At 42.2% G+C, this 20,235-nt stretch overlaps 1 protein-coding gene across 1 annotated transcript in view; it reads left to right on the forward strand.

Moving 5' to 3' along the window:
* The first annotated feature begins 5,126 nt into the window (after positions 1-5,126).
* The window catches only part of LOC138600873 (NACHT and WD repeat domain-containing protein 2), a 53,089-nt gene continuing 37,980 nt past the window's right edge, over positions 5,127-20,235 (forward strand). The window contains exons 1-3 of the mRNA XM_069672402.1: positions 5,127-5,141; positions 6,103-6,274; positions 17,341-17,429. Coding sequence (XP_069528503.1) covers positions 5,127-5,141; positions 6,103-6,274; positions 17,341-17,429 — 276 coding nt within the window. The remainder of the gene's footprint in view (positions 5,142-6,102; positions 6,275-17,340; positions 17,430-20,235) is intronic.

Consider the following 20,235-nt stretch of genomic DNA (forward strand, 5'->3'; position numbering starts at 1 on the left):
ACCCAAGTTAGTGTTTGCACTGATCCCATCTGGGAGGGTAGGAGGTTTCCTGTCCCCTCTTAATGCTGTGTTCTGCTGGAGAAAGACTGGAAGAGCGAGGGAAAGTGTTGTTGTGGAGCTCTGATTGGAATCCTGTCTTGGCTAATAGCAGGATTATGTCTGAGTCCCACTAAGCCTGCACTGCTGGGTTTTTATTCAGTTATATCCTGGGTATCTCCTGAGTTTTGTTATACGGTTATGGGATGTTTGAAGGTAAACATTGTCTGGAGGAAATGCGGAGGAGGACAGATGCACTCACAGAAAAACACCCGATGCTCAAAGTGGCCAAATCATTTCTTCACATCACAATCAAAGCAGGAAGATCTGCTCTTGTTTATCGACTGTGTAGATTTTTCACTCATGCATAAACCGGGTGATTTGCAAGGTGCCAAAGTTAATCTGCTTTGCATAAATAAATTGGTAAGCAGCATCTGTTCCTTATACAAGCTTGAAATTGAAGTCAGGAAATCAGAAAATTACCCAATTATTCACACACTGCCGACAAACCTGAACATGTAAATGAAATTACACAAATGGGCTCTTTCTTTTCAGGTAAATCACACGCGGCCGTGGAGGTGTCATGGTGGCAATAGTTTGGAAGCGACCTGTGATTACACAGGCAATCAGCGATGTTATAGCCAATTCAAATTCAGCCAAAGCTCGATGGGAATGAACACTAGAGGAGAGAAATGAAGCGCGGTCTGAGTGCATGGTCACACGAGGGGGACATGCTGAAAGAAGATCACATACTCGAGATGGCTGAAGCATAGCATATTCTGTTCACCCAGCTAATGTTTTCAGCCATGCTGTCTGCTGCCTGTCTGTTGGTCACTTGGTGCAGCAGTATGGAGGGAAATATCTCAACAACTGTTCGATGGTTATCCAATATGCTTTTGACACATATTCATGGTCCCCAAAGAATGAATCCTAATGACTTTGTGATTCTGAGTTAAATGTCCCAAAAACTGTTGGATGGATTGCCTTAACATTTGCTGCCCACATTCAGCTTCCCCTTAGGATGGATTGCAATTGCTTTTGTGATTAATGGTCTATTCATGTAACACCACCATCAGGTCAAAATTTCAAATTGTCCAATACCACATACAGAACTCCCATCAGCCTCAGCGTAACGATGTATTTACTGTTCAGAATCAGAATGGGAAATACGTTATTAATCCCTGGGGGGATATTTGGGAATAAGGAAAATGAGCAGGAGCAACTGTAACAGGCTGCACAACACAACAATATAACACACAACACAACAATATAACACACAACACGACAATATAATACAGAACACAACAATAAAACACACAACACAATAATATAACACACTACGCAACAACACTACACGATAATATAACACACTACACAATAATATAACACACAACACAACAATATAACACACAACATAACAATATAACACGCAACACGACAATATAAAACACTACACAACAACGTAACACACAACACAACAACGTAACACACAACACAACAATATAAAACACAACACAACAATATAACTCACAACACAACAATATTAAACACTACACAACAACATAACACACAACACAACAACATAAAGTTAATTTATGAATGTTAGCATTTTTACGACCTAGCCTTTGATTGTAAACATGGTCAACATCTTACTTGCTTAATGTCAGCTAAGCTAATGTTGATATCTGCTTACTGTCCTTCGAATGTCCCATTGAACATGTCCTATCAATGGCTTGAATCAAAGGAGGGAACATCACCACGTGTGGTGGAATGTCCTTGATCTCTGAGTCAGCTAACTGGAGAACTCAGTTGAGAGTGGGCAGTGCAATTAAGGAGTTAATGTAGTGTTACCAATCGGGAGGACACAGAAATAGACATTCCCGACTGTCTTCTCTGACTCCCACAACCTTCATTCCTTTCCAGATGTTTTACCGAAATAACCATCCATCACTGGCCATTTATAAAACCTTTGTGTGGATATAATACACATATGTGGTAGTTTTCCAAGTGAGCAGCTCGTGTGTCTGTCCTTTGTGTCCGTGAGTCTCCCAGGTGACACATCACATCTCGTCACCACGGTGACTCGCATTTGCTACGAGGGGTCCGGGGTTTTGGGGGCACTAAGACCAGCACATACACATGCATACATACCAATACACACAACGACCCGCAATTACTGTTAACATGCTTGAATGCACAAACATGCTCGAACACTCACCCATAGATGTTTACGCACACTTGGGGGCAAAAAGCGGGGAAGAAAATGCTAAATGGTTTAAGGGGGCAGAGATCTAAAACACATGAGAGATTTTACATTTAAAGGCCCCCCAGGTTATTTACCTCGGGCCCAGAAACACCTCTGCTCACACATGCAAAAACACACTTTTCGCCGCCACATCACATCATGCCAACAAGCTGTGTAAAGTGCATCCTTTCGTAAGACTGTGGAGCATTAATCCAGTGCAGGTGCACTCATGATTAACTGACTGGGGATTATGAGAGGGAGCGGAACAATCAAGTAAAGAAAGGTCACAACACTGTTGGGAACGAGGATCCGGTCCCTGGCGTGCTTGAGCTTTTCCTGAGTCTGAATTTTGTTATGGTGTGAGCTGGTGGCCCTGCAGGCTGCCTTAAATGGGTCGGTGTGAGCCTGCAGAGCGCTAGAATCATCCTCACGACCTGCAGCAGAACAGTAAGTCATCTAGTGCCTAATTATTTTATCTTACGTAAATGATGTGTTAAATTTGGCATTTGCAGTCATGCTAATGTGCTCCCTAGACTTTAAAATGTGCTGGGATTAAGTTGGTTTCGTTACGTGTGAATGTTAATGTGCATTTAGTGCAGTAGCTGCCTGAATGTGGTGAACGAAATGTGAAATAGAAGCGAGATTTGTAGCGTCTTGCAGTAGTTGGGTGTCATTTACAGTGTTTATTGATTTGGAACAATGGTCGCTTGTCAGTCTCTCTCCGCTGTTATAAACAATCATGTCGTCTAAATGCTTCGATCTATATCTTTTTCTTTCCTTAAATTTATTGTCCAGGATCGAGATAAGTGAAAAGATTAGATGTTGCTGTAAAAATGTAGCTTCTAAGAGTGATGGAAAAAGCTTATTTTCATCAGTAAGATGCCAAAACTCTTATGAAACATTTGCCAAGGACCTTATGCATCTTTGGACTTGATGCATCTTTTATATGATCATAACTTAAAGCATTAGTGCAGTGGGCTGAACTTCAGGTTCAGGCGACTGACACACTCTTCATCAGATTCAGAGAAATGCTTGCTGCTGCCCGCTAAACACTGAGACTGAGAGGGGGTGGAAATATATGGTTCAGCGTTCCCCCCCTCACAAGAACAGCACAGTAATCAATTCCGTTTAGTACAAATCCAATGCACTTAAACTTCCAGCGCGAATAACCAGAGGCTGCAGAGCAGAGGTACATTTATCGATAAAGCAATTAATTCAAACTCCTCCTCCCCCTCCTCTTCGTCCTCCTGCACACAAGGCTGCTGCTACAACCCCGTCCGTGGCAAAGGACACTCAGCCGTATTTTACACAAATAAGTAACGCATTATACCCTATTTATATGAAAAGGTACGCCATTTTTTCCTCTCACATATATGGTGAAAGAAACTTGGGCAAAATGTTCCTCACAGGAACATTTAGCTAACGTTAACACTAATGTTCTGCTTATTCTACTTTTAGCTAGCAGCAGTGTCAGAAACTAAAACGACAGTCTACAATTAATTTTGCTGAAAATATAGCTAATATGCATTCAGTTATACAAACAATTATGATCACTTAATGTATATTAGCAAAATGGTAGAAGAAAATTGAACAAAATTACTGAGTGAGAGCATAAAGCTACGCTTAATCGGGACGTAGGCTACATTTCTTTTAGGCCATACATTTTAGCTAGGTCAGTGTTAGTAAAGGAAAATCACAGTTAGGCTAATTTGACCGAAAACAAACCCAGGAGAGTGAAATATTTCAGGTAATTTATTGTATGTTATGAATTGCTCCCTCTATTGTTAAAGATAATTGGGCACAATTGCCAAGCAGCAACTTCAAGCTAACCTTAACTTGTATATTAGGCTACATTTCAGTTACTTCTCAATCTAGCTAGCTCAGTGTCAGCAAAATAAAACGCTGGTTAGGCTTTAACTGTGAAAATAAAGCCAGTAAAGTTAAAACTAGTAAGATAATCAAATCTAAATTAGCAATAGCTACCTTTTGTGAAAGATAATTGGGCCATATTGCCAAGTCAAATATATTTCTGCTAGTAGGCCTACTTATTTTAGCTAGTTTAGAGTGTTAGTAAAGGAAAAGGCTGAAAATATCAGCCCAGGGAAGTGAAACAATTCAGGTACTTGACACTTTATGTGACTAACAAAACTTTATTTCAGGTATAACGACGGGTGGGAAAGCAATTGTCACTGAGTACCCGGTAATGTGGTTGACCGTTACTTCTACTTTGTTCATGTGACCGGTAAGAGTGCTAACGTCATTTACGAGACTTCACTGCTGACTTCGCTGTCCAGTGCAATTTTAATAGGGACGGGGAACTAAGGGAGGAGAGAGACAGAGAGAAAGACAGAAAGAGCTCCTTCTGTCACCTCCGTAAAGTTTTACTCAAAAAGCTAGAGCACGCCCGGAAATGGATAATTAGCTTTCAACGTAAAGGCACACATTTTTGTTAAAAGCTAAGTGAGTATACGGAGCTGTCATCAGTGAAAACATACTTTAAATTACATTGTTGTTGTTATTCTTCTATGTTTAGAATAGCTATATACGTCGAAAAAGGCCCTGAGTCTATTTTGGTTGAGGTGTAGTGTCAGTTTGCCTAAGTAACTATCTTATTTTGAAAATACAAGCCGGTAGTCGCGCTTTTATTTTGCCGGGCTTCACTCTCGCTCCATCTCTCAGAGCTCGGTCGGCTCGCAGAGACAGCAGGATGCCTAGGAGACCACTCCGACACACGGCGTCCGTTTTACCGTCTCCCGGCGTCGTCTCTCGGCCACAGCGACTCTGATGGGCGTTTTTATCTTCCTTTTACCGTCCTCGACGCTTGGATATTTTCGGAAGCCACGAAATGAAGCGAATGAATGTGAGCAACAAGAAGTGTCCTGTTGTTGTGCCTGTCTCCAGCATCACTAGTAGTCAAGTCCTCTCTGTGGATGCGCTGCCTCCGTGGTGTTTAGTTGTCTTCTTTTCAGAGGATTTTATTTAATATTCAGTAGCGGACTACCCAACTTTCCCTCGCTTTTTTTGTTGTTTTTCCTTTTGAGGTTTTCCGTCTTCGAAACAAAGATTTCAGGAACTCCGGAAAACCAGCGACTTGACAGCACCAGGCGGAATAACCTTTCTTAGCGGTTATTCGCCTTTACAAGCATCTTCTCCTGGGTGGGAATACGACTGATGCTTGCCTTGCTCGCCTATCCGAGTTTTGTATCGTCTCGTTCTGTTTTGTCTGTTTTGTCCCACAGTGGCATGAAAATTCATGAATGCGTCCAAGGACATGTACTATACAAATTACGCATGCACCATGACAGTAGTAGGCTGTGCGTAATATCCTATTATTATATCCCTACATCACGAATGCAATAACAAACAAATTCAGTGATTCATTTCTGTGTTTGGAGAAGATTTGGTGGATCCATCCTAACTTGATTGGTGTGTGTAACATGGGCGTTATGTGTGTGGCAAAGTGGATTACTGTCACGCTTAAAATTATTGTAATTTCCACAATTTGATGTCAGAAAAATCAAAGTAATGCCTCATTTAAAGTCTCACGTTGCACCCAAAGAAGAATGGAGCATACTGAAGTAATTCCTCCATGTGCTAAGCATCATTTTCTATTCTTGTGTCCAAAGTTAGCAGCAAATTACAACCTCCATGCCTTTTGCCACAATTAACGCCCCATGTGTGTGTGGATGAATCAGGGGAACCCGCGCGCAAGCATGCACTGTCTGTCCATGTGCCTGCGTGTGCGCCCCTGGCCGCGCTAACATTCCCCCTTCTGTGCCTTCTGTGTGTGTGTGTGTGTGTATGTGTTTGTTTGCGTACAGCCACGCTGGAAGTCGCCCCCCATGTGGCCGTCGGGAGTGGGGAGCAGGCAGCCCTGCCCGCGGGAGTCGGCGCTGCGCAGGGCGGCCATCAGCGGCAACATCAACGCGCTGCCGCCGCACAGCGTCCCCACCGGCCGCAGCGTCCGGGTCTTCATCTGTTCCAACCCCGACGGTAAGAGTCAGCCTGACACCCCTCCCCCTTACTATAACCTCATCCTATTCTGTTCAGCCTCTACATAAACTCACAATCATGGTGTGGAGTCTAAGTAGATTACCCAGAGTTTGCATCCATTTTTTTAAGCATTCTTTGGCCCATTAAAGGTAGTATTAAAGTCGTGTGTAGAAGTAGGATTAACATATTTTTCATTCAGACTTCTTTGGAATTTTTAGGGTGTTTTACGTGAAACAGGAAAACTATGAATGTAATGCATCTGGATATGAAATATGGGCACTTTGCACGCAGGTCAACTTGTAATCCTGTATTGATTCACGGCTATTTTGAAGGAAAATCAGGGGGCTTGGTCTGTGCCGTTCCAAGAGCCACGTAACGTCACAGAAAAACTGGAAAATATCTTCAAATAAGGTCAAACGTGGCCACCTGACATGTTGACAAAATAATGAATTGTTGCTTTCGACACCGGGGTGCATGGTGTGAGAGTGCGAGACAGATGGGTCGTGAGGAAGACACCCAATTGCAGCTCTGTATTTGAATATGCCCTCTGGGTGAAGGGGTAAAAATAGGCTCAGTAAAAGTGGAGTAAACAAGACATTGAAGTAGAGTAGGCTAAAAGAGAGAAGGAGGGCATGCAAGGATTAAAAAGGGGAGCTTCTTTTGTCATACTTCGCTGTCATTTAGTTTTCCTTATCGTGCAAATTGCTCCCGATGCATAGAAGGAATTGACCTCCGATTATTGCCCTGTGATGGTCCGCAGTAGACGGTGAAAAGGTCTGGTATTGTTAAGCCACCTGTAGCTGACTCAGACATTCACATCATCCCATCACAGTAAGAATTTAACGCTCTGATCGACTCATAGACGGAAAAAAGGATGAGGGAGGCAGCTCCAAGCGGCTCTTTTCACACCGTCGGCACAAACAGAAAGACACATGTCTAAGCTGAGAAAGAGCTAATTGTGAAATGCTGTTCGCAGTGAAGCGAGGATAAAGAAAGGGCGAAGGAGGTGAAGCCTGATATCGAGTGACATTTCCTTAAAATTAAGCCATATAAGGGTAGATGAACTCTCAAGCTGCGTTTCCCCCAAAAGAACCAGGAACATTTGGTCCCAGGAGCTTAGAATGAAGGTTCCCCCAATAAAGTCCTTCTCTTATTGTATCCCTTGATTTAAATACTGATCTTACAGGTGTAGAATGGGGAAACTGAAAGCCACAGCTTCATGCAACTGTTGCAGATATTGGATATGGCAACACATTAAGAAGGTCACACTACTTGCTGTCCTATGGGTCTTGAATGCTGCGAGAACTCGACCAATCAGTAAGATTAAGTGCTGCAAGGCCCGCCCCAAAAGTACCTGTACCTTCAGAAAGTACTGCCACTGGAGGAGGGAGCTTTGTTTGGGGGGTAAAATAAAGTCAGTGGGACTTTATTTAGATCCTCGTCCTTGAGGTGAAAATGCACCTCCCAAAGTCCCTAGTTCCTGGGCAGAGTTCCTGCAGTGGAAACACAAATGAGTACCTCCTAAAGTCCCTAGTTCCTGGGCAGAGTTCCTGCAGTGGAAACACATATGAGTACCTCCTAAAGTACCTATGAGTACCTCCTAAAGTCCCTAGTTCCTGGGCAGAGTTCCTGCAGTGGAAACACAAATGAGTACCTCTTAAGTCCCCAGTTCCTGGGAAGAGTTCCTGCAGTGGAAACACAAATGAGTACCCCCTAAAGTACCTGTGAGTGCCTCCCAACGTCCCTAGTCCCTGGGCAGAGTTCCTGCAGTGGAAACACAAATGAGTACCTCTTAAGTCCCTAGTCCCTGGGCAGAGTTCCTGCAGTGGAAACACAAATGAGTACCTCTTAAGTCCCTAGTCCCTGGGCAGAGTTCCTGCAGTGGTAACACAAATGAGTATGTCCTAAAGTCCCTAGTTCCTGGGCAGAGTTCCTGCAGTGGAAACACCAATGAGTACCTCCTAAAGTACCTATGAGTACTCCCTAAAGTCCCTAGTCCCTGGGCAAAGTTCCTGCAGTGGAAACGCAGCTTAATACTTCAATTAACAGGGTAGAAACAACGATGACTCCCCTACAAGTCATATTAATGATCTGATATTTTTTGATTTGTTTTTATCTGTTTTGGACAATCAGATTAGTTCGATACATTACAGTATTACATTTGCAGCTACTGAAGGTAACAGAACAGTTTGAGAATGTTTGCCTTCATTCTGGACAGACCTGCACATGGAGAAATACTCCATGTGCAGGTCTGCCCTCAGTGATGCCTCATAGCCTACTCCTCCATGTTCACTAGAGGGGGCTATCCATGCACGTATAATGTATAATAGCAATCACCTTACTGTACAGGTGCTGTTTACATTACCAAACTTAGACAACAGTGAACATGAGCCTGAGGGATAATAATCACATTTTAAAGGCAACCCCTCACAAACGTCCCCATAGGCACGCATACAGTAGTGAAACAGTTTACAGAATATATGTTCACATAACAGTGTAATATCACGATTTGTAACACCAGACACTAGTAATGTGAACACTGATATCCGCAGTCATGATCACAGCATCACAACAGCATAACTGCACCCTTTATTGTGTCTGTATTACTGGGGGACCTCTCTCTGCTTTGATCTACAGCGCCAAGAGTTTTATGCGCTCTCTGGCTACAGCGTCTGCTCTGCTGAACACACTGACCCTAATGCCCTTAATCAGAAGCCATACACAATTGCACCGTGCTCCCAACACTGTGTCTGTTATGTTATGTCTGTTTGTCTCTTCTGTAAAGGGGCAATTTGAGCGATAACATAGAACACAGACATTGTTGTGTCTAGTGACAGCATGCAGAAGCTATAATACAGATCGCATAAAGCAGTGGTTTTGAAATGTTTTTTCGCCAAGCACCCTCCAACCAGCGCTATTTTTTTTCTGTAGAAAACTGCCTTAAATAGAGTGGCAGACTACAGCGCTGCCCCATCAGTGTCTGATTTACTAAACAGCAACCTTGTAAGTGAAAAGCACTTCATGACGCGTTGTGGCTTCATGCAACTGTTGGCTAATTTAGGGCCTGTGTCCATTAACAGAGTTTTTTTGCGCTGGCAGCGCCCACAACCTCAATTTCAGAGCGCTTCTAACCGGCGCTTACTGTTGCTAGGTTACGAAAGCTTACGAAAAACTAAAGGATTAGCTTCTCCTCCACCATTGTTGTTGACAAAGTTGATAAGTCCCGCTTTTTCCCCCTACTGTTGTTAAGGCAACCACCGAATCATTAGCTGTCATTAACCTAACCGTTACATTGTAAACTGACAGAAGGCTCGTCTCTCCTTTCATCCGACTGGACAATGAGAAAAAACGCCCATGACGTCGGGCACTTTTCTGCTTTGAGTTGAAGTTTTTTGAACTCGAGGTGCTCCGAGCGTTTCCTCAAAAATGCGAGGCGCACGGAGCGGAAAAAAGCGAGGCGCTCTGCAAAGCAAAAGCAGCGCGCAAAAAGCCTCTCATTGAAAACAATGACAAAAAAGCCGCCCCCAGCTGCTAAAACACGTCCTGTCTGATCGGGCCCTTAGAGCCCAAACGCTGATTTAAGAGCTTATGTTGAACCGTAGTCATTCAATATCGAAAGTAGCTTCCTGTAAACATAAACAACGTAACAAACAAACTTTTGCACGGTTGGTATTATTACAACTGTTTATATTGTTTACGGCAGTGGATCCAAAATAGGAATCTTATATATAAAATGTGGTTTATCGAGCTTCCACCTAGATTTTTTTATTAAATGTACTATAGCATAATTATTCATGATTATATCTTGTTTCAATGTAATTTAAAAGAAAAAATCTACCCCCTGCAGCCCTCCAAAGCACCACTAGGGGCACTAGTACCCCCAGTTTAGAAACACTGCTATAGACTATACACGGGTTTCTTTAAAGTGTTTGCCAAACTCCTAATTTGAGTGGATTTACATCCACCTCCCATGATGTTAATGAATCACTCAAGTTCTTGGCTCAGGTCGAGGAATGTGTGTGTGTTTACGCGCGACTGTGTGTGTATGAGTGTGGCCACAGTTGATCAATTAAAAAACCCTGCTATCTGTTCTTTGCCAGTAACCAGACAGCAGCAACGAACCAGAGAAAAGCCTAACGTGATTTATTTTTGTGTGCATTATGCAGCCTGTCTCATCTGTCAATATGTGTGTGTGTGTGTGTGCGTTGGAGATCCATATAAGCATATCTAGACGACTCCATTACCTCGCTGTAGTCTCCTCCTCGGGGGCTCTGGCAGCGGCTGTTTGTATTTTGCATGCAAGCTATCACTTAAGCTGTTTAAAGTTGATAAAAGCACGAGGCCTTAGGGATGAAATCTTCTTACCCTCCAACGTAGCGCCATCAAGGCTATAGTATATCGCCACAGAGACCACTAATTACATTACTTATCACCTTGCAATTATTCCCAGTGTTCTGTGTTTATGTTTTGCAGGCTGAGGTTTTGTTTTTGGCTCAGATTTCAGTAATTTAGCGGTCTGTTTCCTTTAAAAATATATGCCTCTTCTTAAATGAGCCCTTTTTTGAATGGAGTCTGGTGTAAGAGAACAAAGGAGGGATGGCAGGGAGGACAAAGGGAGAGATGACAGGTGGATTAGACTGTGTCAAGGGTGGCTTTTGTTTAATAAATTGCTTCTCGGTGCCAGATTTTTTTGGGCGAGTCTGTTCTGCGGCATTGTGGGAGTTTATGACGCGTGCTAGCTGCTTATTTCTGCCCCTGGTGTATGCTCCTCTCCTCCTCCTGAAGCAAGAGAGGGAGCTCAGTCTGACTGGTTTTTGGCACAAGCAGCTTTTCACTGACCTCTCTCTGAGTTTTCCGGAGAGCTGTGGAGCGATTCTGCCCCCCAGGACGTCGTTCTGACAAATTCAGCAGTTGCCCTCTCGCTCTCGTCTTAACTCCCCGGGTGTTGGAGCCGTTTTATGGAACACGCTGTAAAAACATTTCACCGGGGAATGATGGCGATGATAGCAAGCAGCCCGCTAGAAACTGTACACCTGAGTAAAATTACACTGTGATTACCAACGTAATTAACCTCCAGAAAACTAGTGTGGTCTGCAAGTGGTTTTTAACTAATGGGAATTTTATTTTATGGGCACATTAAGGGCTCCACTGGGGAGGAGTTTGTGGGCTTTGTACTGATAATTGAGGCTGAAAATGAACTGAATCTTAACAGTAACTTCCACTGAATGTTTCTTGGACGATATTATTAATTTTAGACTTTAAAAAAGGGCCGGACGCTTGTATTTTTAAGCACTGGCCCAATGGGCAACCAAGCCCCAACATTTGGTAGCCAAAGTACATTTTTGGTGGCCCAAATTTAAACGTTTGTTAAAACAATACAGAAATGGTAATTTCAGGCTACTTTTCACAGCCTTTCTTAACTGAGACAGTACATGAAGACATTAACATTTTTTTAATGTTTAGTTATTTAAATTTGAGATGTCAGGTTCTTTGTAAACTAGGGATGCATGATATTGGATTTTTTGCCGATATCCGATATGCCGATATTTTACAACTCATTTAGCCGATACCGATATCGATATTTTTTTCCCGCATTGCAGAGATCATCAACTCTCTTCTGTATTGGAATTAGCGTACAGTATAATGGTGATACTCTTATCACATTTGTTACAACGGGGACATTGCGCCGAGGTCAGGCATTTGATCAAGTATGCAGCAGCCCATAATTTTATCGGTGAATTATATCGCCGGATATCGGTGTGTTGGCCGATATCCGTTCATTTTTAAGCCAATATCGGCCGATACCGATAACGTGCCGATAATATCGTGCATCCCTATTATTTTTCTCACAGTCATTAAATGTGTTCCAGTTTTGAATCACATATGATAAGCTGCATGCCATGAAAGCTGTAGAAAAAGATGTTCACAATGACATCGCAAAGTTTAAGGGCTAGGCTCAGCAGTAGCGTTAGCATTAGCGTTAGCGGTGGCTCATTAAAGGGGCAGAAAACAATATCTGATTTTAAAAATACGAAAAGCACAAAAGGAAGCGAATTTACGACATAAAATGAAACTGAGGTGTTCATTTGCTGTATGTTCGCTAAAACTACAAAGATGGCCTTTGCTAATGCTAATGCTAATGCTAACGCTAAAGCTAAAGCTAGGGAATCAAATGTTAATGAAACCGTTCAGTGGTAAAGGCTTGCACTTTGGAGATGTTGAACCTCAGATTTATAGACAAAAATATAATCTTTAAATCACATTTTGCCTCTTGTGATGTTTTCTATGAACTTTCTGGGGGGAGAAGTTCCTCTTTTCAAACTGTAAAACTTTCCTTTATTTTGAATATATCTCATTGTGATGAATTGCTACCTCACTTCAACACTCACATGAATATTTAACACGTCCCCTACACTTAAGTTCTGCTTGAACATAATACAGACTCTCTTCATTTCTCCAGATGCACCACATCAAGGACACGGGCGGAATTAAATAATGCACGCAAAGATTTGTCATCCTAAGAACAGACAGTTTCCAAGATTAGAAAGTACTACTGAGGATTATACAATGAAATGTGATGATGTGGCTGTGAGGTTCCCAGTGAGGAAGTATAAAAGCAGTGCTAGACCAAACCTCACTATAAAAACAGGCGATTGTGTGCTAGCTTCGCATTTGATTACACAACCATATCAAGGATGCTGCTCGTGGTCGTGAAAGGCAAAACCATTCATTCTGTCCATGAGGTCAATCATAACTCGAGGACCTGCCTTATCACGTGTGCAGGTTTGGCTTTAATTTTCAAACAGAGGAGATAAACAGTTATAAGCAGTTATTAGAATCTCTTCTCTTACAATAACTAGGCTGTAAAATGTGTAGTGTTCATAAACCTGAATGTGAATATTTCATGACACTAGTGGCTTTTGAGGCAGCAGCTGCTCGCACAGATGTTGTTCGAGTGCATTTTTACGTCGGGTGGACTAACACTTGTTCTGCTGTTATGGACGCTTAATCAGACATAATTTTGGTCACTGGCAGGGAGACGGGGAAGTCCCCCTCATGTGACATTCGGTTCCATGTTTCACTTCACAATCTTCCCTAGATGCTTCACACCGAGTGTGGATGGTGGCCAGTTTTCTTTGGTGGTACTGAAATAATGTGTGGGATTTTCTTGGCTCAGGGTATTTAAGAACATCTGGCCTCGATGGATGGCTGATTCACATTGCAACTGTTTGCCTTTAGCGTCTTCATTCAGGCCATTTGGTATCGATTTGCTCACCGGCTGTGCGTTTGAATTATGAGGATTCAGCTTTATATCTGCATAGAAGTGTGTATGAGAAGCTGAAGTCTGTTCTTGATGTAGTTTAGGCTTAGTGTTGAGGTTTTCAAGACATTTTAAGCTAATTTGAAAAATGCAACAAAATAGTGCCAGTCATGTTCCAGGGTGATGTCTTCAAATGTGTTCAAACTAAGGCCATGTCCACACGTACACGAGTACTATTGAAAACAGAGTTTTTGCCGTCCACACAAGCACAGTTATAAAAAATCCCCGCCCAAACGAAAATGCAAAATCACAACAGAAACGCTGTCATGAGAACGCCACACCAACAGGCGGCGATATAACCCGGTCATACAAAGAAGAAGAAGAAGAATCACAGCCAGTCAAAAGTCTGAAAAAAGTTCTCCCCACGCCTTTGTTCCTCAATATAGCAGACGAGTGACTGTACATATATGTGTAAACATGTAAAAAGTCCTGTTAAGCATCAATGTTTCTGTCACGTTCGTCATTTACCAAGGAATGTCGCCTCATTAGTGATGCGTCACCATGGAGGCGCACAGCCTGACGTCACAAGCCAAAAACGCCATTTACCCCGTACGCACGTCTCCGCGGAAACCGAGTTTCTACAAGTCTTCACCCTGGTCGGAGTTTTACAAAAGATCCGCTTTCAGTATCCTAAAGCGGCGTCTGTGTGGACGAGAGGCCAAAACGTTTAAAAAACACCCGTGTACGTGTGGGCGTGGCCTTACACACCAAAACGCAGACCTTTTTTTGCCTGTAGCCTTTTAAAAATAGTTTATGTAGCCATGACTGTGACCTTTGTAACAGTTATGAGTTCAACCAAAGAGTGACTTTTAATTTGTAGGAGCTGGAAGAGATAATCCAACTTAACTACCAATATGACGACCGAAGCACTAAGATGTTCAGCGTTGCTCTAAATATAAAGTACTCGTTTTAACTTATATTTACCTTTAATCATTATTTATCGAATTACTTTCAATGTTATTGAATTTGGATAGTTCATTTATGTAGTCAGTTTTATTGTTGTTGTTTTTTAACACGAAGAATTGACACACTTCCTGTCTGTTTCATAGATTATCCAAAGTAACAGAGGCACAGCTTCTGGAGGCAGACATTGTATAAGCAGATATCTCAAAACATGGGGAACCAACCGTTTACACACCTTAGTTTTACACCATGGACTTTATATGAGGAGTTTATAAGTAGTGGACGCAGCAACCATGAGGTCCAGGTTTCTGGACAGCCATTTTGAAACCTCCCGAAGGTGACCATATTTGGACGAGAGGGTGGATACACACTGAAATGTCCCTATCTTGTTTCAGAGGTCGCCACAGCAATAACTTCTCAATCACAGGTAGCCATGCCCTGAAGCATATTCTGCTTTATCATCTGTTTTACTCTAAATGTGACCGTGTTGTACAAAAGTAGCATCATGCCGTATTTAAGAAGACTTAAAGCTTCCAACTGAGACCATAAACTTGTTATAAAGATGTTTACAGAGCTGTAAATCAAGTGAGAAACACAATCGTTTTCTCATAGACTTCTATAAAATTGTACTTTTTTGCAATTAGCACAGGCGCCCCCTGCTGGCCATTAGAAATAATGCAGTTTTAAAGCACTTACAGTCTATGATACACAAACACTGTACCACCCATGTTAATATGTATACCCACAGTGTCACAGCGTTGTTCCATTTGCTACGACACTTGTCTCGTGGCCTCCCTCTCTCTCGTTTAATCAGAGATCTCTGAGCAGGTTAGCACGCTGAGAGTCTCTGGAGTGTCGGTGTGCGTCGCGGGGCGAGAGCAGAGTGATTGAGTCGTGTTGATGAGACGCAGAGAGGGCGGCTGGAGAGTGACCGCAGAGGCGATGTCAGGATAACTTACTGTTGTGGAAGATTGTGGTGTAGCTTTTTAGCTTGTCATACACAGACGTTATTAAGGGAAATGACAAACAGTCGCTCTGTTTTAGACTGTAGATTGAATATGTTACGGTTTGGACTGTTTTAATAAGCAGGGAGGGAAACAGAAAGGCAACCACACAGATGTGGCTGTTTTTCTGTCCCTAAAGGACGAGGGAGGACGAGAGAAAAGAAAACGACAGGAGAAAGAAAACAAGCTGACAGGACATTTCTGAAAAGGGGGGGAGACAGATTGGTCGGCACTATTGAAATAAACAGATTGGAAAATTGGAGGGAGGGACACACAGCGAGAGAGAGGGCGAACGAAACATCCAGTCTTTGTTTTCTTTGCATGTGGGTGCGTGCACGACAGACACGCACATTCTCCGGGCTGCCATAACTCATCATCATCCCACAAAAAAAAAAAAACACAAAATAAAGACACTTTCCAAACAGGTTTAAATCCCATAAACGCTTCTCTTTCTGCGGTTATGATGTCACCTGGGAGGTATTACCCATTTATTCACTGTAATGTTTCTCTGATGGGATGAGATGAGAGCTCCACTGATGCCATTTATTTCATTTGCATACTATTACCGCCGCTAGCTTCTGATTTGACATTTTGCCCGCGTAGCTGTGGGCGGACACTCGCACGGTCACGGCCCAGAGCCTTACTAAAGATAGACGAGAGGAAGATACGTCAGACTAAATTTGTTAGCGTTTTCGTGTGTGTTTGCGTATGTGTGTGCAATGTGCAAAGTCTTGGCCGAGCAGGGTTTTCTCTGTCGGGCATGTTCTGTTTTTTAAAGCATCCATCCTCACCCTTCAGAGGAAGAGAGGGCGGGCCTGTCCGAATACATTACAGTAACCATTTGGAAGACAGTGAGAAAGAGAGGAGAGGAGGGAAAAAGAAAAGTGGGACACAACAACAAGCCGTGGGCGCTCGCTGTGTGTGTGACACTCCGACTGTCCAATATGATCACTGCCTGTGTGAGGCCTGATCCCGCATTCTTCAACAGTGTGTGTCAGCATCAGCCCTCCTAACGAGTCATGGTGTTTATAGGTTTATAAAAAGGATGTTTATGTCCAGAAACCACATTTTGATGTTAAATTTACAATTATTTGATTCGAGGAGAAACGATTAGTTGATTAATCAATTGGTTGATTTATTCGTTACCTATTTGATCAATTTTTTGCCATTTTTTAAGCTGAATATGAAACAATTTGCTGATTTTCTTTGTCACACATGACAGTCGACCTTGACTATTTGATATTTTAGGATGTTAAAATGATGACCAACTATTTGAAGACATCACCTTAAGTCTGGGAAAGGATAAAGGGCACATGTCACTCTTAAATTTTGTTGTGTAATACAGAAATTTAGTGCAAGAACTTTACATTCAACTCATTATTCAACTGTTGTCCTTATTATTCAATTAGAGAACAACATCCTTATGAATGAATGTATAAAAAAGGTAAAAACACCTTGCAAAATCAAAACCGGCATTCTTTTTAAAGGAATTATTCAACGTGTTTTGGAAATACAAATATTTGCAAAGCCTCAGAGGGATTGGTGGAAGTATTAGTACCACTGGCATGGCTGTAGGGCTTTAGAGATGCAGATTAGGGTGTTTTTTATACTCTGGAGAACTTCATGCTATGCTAAGCTACGCTAATCACCCCCTGGATCTAGCTCTGTCCTTACCGCAAATGCATGAGAGTGGTATCAATTTGAATTCTTTAGGATCTAACAAAGTAAAAAAAGTGAATTCTGAATCATTTCTTTGCTCCTGCCCCTTTAAATAATGTTTGCTTTTCTTCATGTGTTAGTTCAACCCTTCAAAATCCTCTCTTTCTTTTTGCGTCCAGACACAGAGGCGGAGAGGAACGCACTGAAAGAGCACGTCTACCCCAAACTGCGAGACTTCTGCCGGGAGAACTATGGGATTGAATTCCAGGTAAAGAGGCTGTATTCCCTTTTATTCTACCTTTATTTCCCCTTGATTCCTTCTCTTTCTGCCTTCCCTTCCTCCTGTTTAAGCGACCTGTAACTTCCAGAGCTGTAGTTTGCCAGTTCTGACTGTTAAGTGCCTCCAAATGTACATCATGGCTTACACAGCCGTCAGCGCCTGCAGGGCCTCCCAGTGCTGCGTGCAGAGGTCCCTGTCGCTTTAAGCGGACAGAAGGCCAGCAGAGATAAGACATCCATCAGAGAAGGCTGGCACAAATCTGGCTGTGGATAAGGCGGGCGTGATGCGCGGGGCTTTCCCTTTGTTGTTGTCAGAGAATCGCCGCATTCTCCCCGCGGTGTCCGCTGATCGAGATCATTTGCATTGCAAATCAGCATCGGTGTACACGGAAAGATTGCTATCAGAGGTTTGTTTGTTTAACAAATCCAGGAGAGCCCTCGAGTCAGGGTGAGATCTCCGACACTGATTGTTCCTGGAAGGATGTGGGGAGATTTGTAGCCGATGAGGCGAGTCATGACCCCTGAATTGTTTCGGAGAGAAGCTAATTCACATTTCATGCTTTGAATGTTTGGATGGAAACGGCTCCAAGCACATTGTACCGTCTTAAATCTGTAAAAAAGAAGAGGTAGACTCCTGCTGCTCACAGGGTTTGGTTTGTTAAGATGTCGCAGTACAACAGTCTTTGAATATATTTTCATGGCTCTTGAAATGTTAACGGCCTTAATGAAGGACTTGTTTTTGAGGTGTGAAGGAGATATAAAGAATCTTGACTGATGAGGTGTGTCTGATGTTCAAAAGTTTAAATAAGAAAGCCATAAATATTCTCTTTCGTGCTGCGCACAAGTTGAATGTTCACTCTGGTAACCTGGTTTTTACTCGAGTTGCTAATTTTAGGGCAACGTGGCTACACCGCACGGAGATCAAAGATGGTACACTCGTGTATTGCAGCAGGATTTGCTTTGTTTGCTTGTGTTAAATAATTCATGTGTAATTATTATTTTTTACCCTGTTAATACTGTTTCTTGTGAAGCTTTGCCATGCTTTCTAAGTGGTCGTTGTTTCACTCTATTTAAGGCTCCGCTCTGGTGGTGTCTGTGGTTACAGGTTGTCTATGCGTCTGTTCCATTCTTTACACATAATATCTCAGGAACATCTGGGGAGAATGTATTCAAATTTGGCACAAACATCCACTTGGAGTCAGTGATTAAAGGATATGAATTTGTTGGTCAGAGGTCAAAGGTCAAGGCCTCTGTGATCTCTCAAAAATAACGGTGTTGGCCACAATTCACAACAAGAATTCATGTGTCAAAGGTTAAAGGTCAATGTCACTGTGATCTCTTTTAAAAAAGAGGCCATAACTAAAGCATGAATTCACTATTATGACACAATATCACACAAATTGCTAATAGGATAAAAATTACTGTGACATCATCATATCCTGAAAAATACGTTTATTATTGATTATTCCATCCCGTTCTTGTCTTTGAGATATCTTTGGAAAGCTCAGAGGGAATATTGTCAAATTTTGCATAAACATCCACTTGGACTCAACGTTTAAAGGATATGAATTTGTTGGTCAAAGGTCAATGTCGCTGGGATCTCCTTCAAAAAGACTAACTAAAGAATGAATTCACTAATTATGACAGAATATCACACAAATAACTGTGACATCAATATGTCCTGAAAAAACACTTTTATGGCCATTATTCTCGTCCCATTCTTGTCATTGCGATATCTCAGGAGAACCAGGAGGGAATATGTTCAAACTGGGACCAAACGCCCACTTAGATATAAAGATTAACTGTTCAGAATTTGTTTATCAAAGATCAAAGGCGACAGTCACTGTGATCTCTCAAAAAAAATGTTTGACCATCACTCGAAAATTTAAATGCATAATATGACAAAATGATACAAAAATGTCTAATAGGATAAAAAGACAAAGTGACATTACATTTAATACCCAAAAGGTCAAAGGTCAACTTATCTGAGATATTATCATACTGGAAAAAACTCTTTTTTTGGCCATTATTCGTCCCATTCTTGTTATTGCGATATCTCAGCAGGACCAGGAGGGAATATCATCACACTGGGAACAAACGCCTACTTGGCTATGAAGATGAACTGATTAAAATTTGTTTATCGAAGGTCAAAGGTCAAAGTCACTGTGATCTCTCAAAAGTATGTTGAATTAATTTCCCAACTAGGACACAATTTTACACAAATGTCTAATATGAGAAACCCATCGAGTTATGACGTGTAAGACGCAAAAGGTCAAAGGTTAACTTGTCTAAGACATTATAATTTACTGGGGGAAAGAAAAACACTTTTTTGGCCATTATTCCCTTCCAATTCTTTTGCGATATCTCAGAAGGTCAGTGTCAAAGATCACGCTCACTGTGACCTCACATTGGTCCTATCATTGTGAGCCTGATATCTCATTAACGCCTCAAAGGAACGGCACCTTTTGCGATGGATTAGTGGACAACCTTCCCTTAATATTTCCTTTAAATATACTTATATATAAAAAAATATCCCGAGAAGTATGCCCCGCCCTGGCCTCATTTTTTGGAAAACACCGATGGATGTAAACTGCAACCTGACAGGTTGGTGGAGGCAGACAGCCGCAGATATTCTGGTTTGTCTGTTTCTGTTCGTTAAATCAGCTGAAATTGTTGTGCTTGGAGAAGATCCAGTCGCTGAATGGGATGAATCATGCGGCGTTCAGTGTATAGCTCCAAATCAATGTAAATCCCCGTCATAGACAGATTCTCCACGGACTGATTGTCCAAATGAA

The sequence above is a fragment of the Semicossyphus pulcher genome, unplaced genomic scaffold (assembly GCF_022749685.1).
Source record: "Semicossyphus pulcher isolate SPU_LCO1_2020_fin unplaced genomic scaffold, fSemPul1.0.p SCAF_21, whole genome shotgun sequence".
Taxonomy (NCBI): domain Eukaryota; kingdom Metazoa; phylum Chordata; class Actinopteri; order Labriformes; family Labridae; genus Semicossyphus; species Semicossyphus pulcher.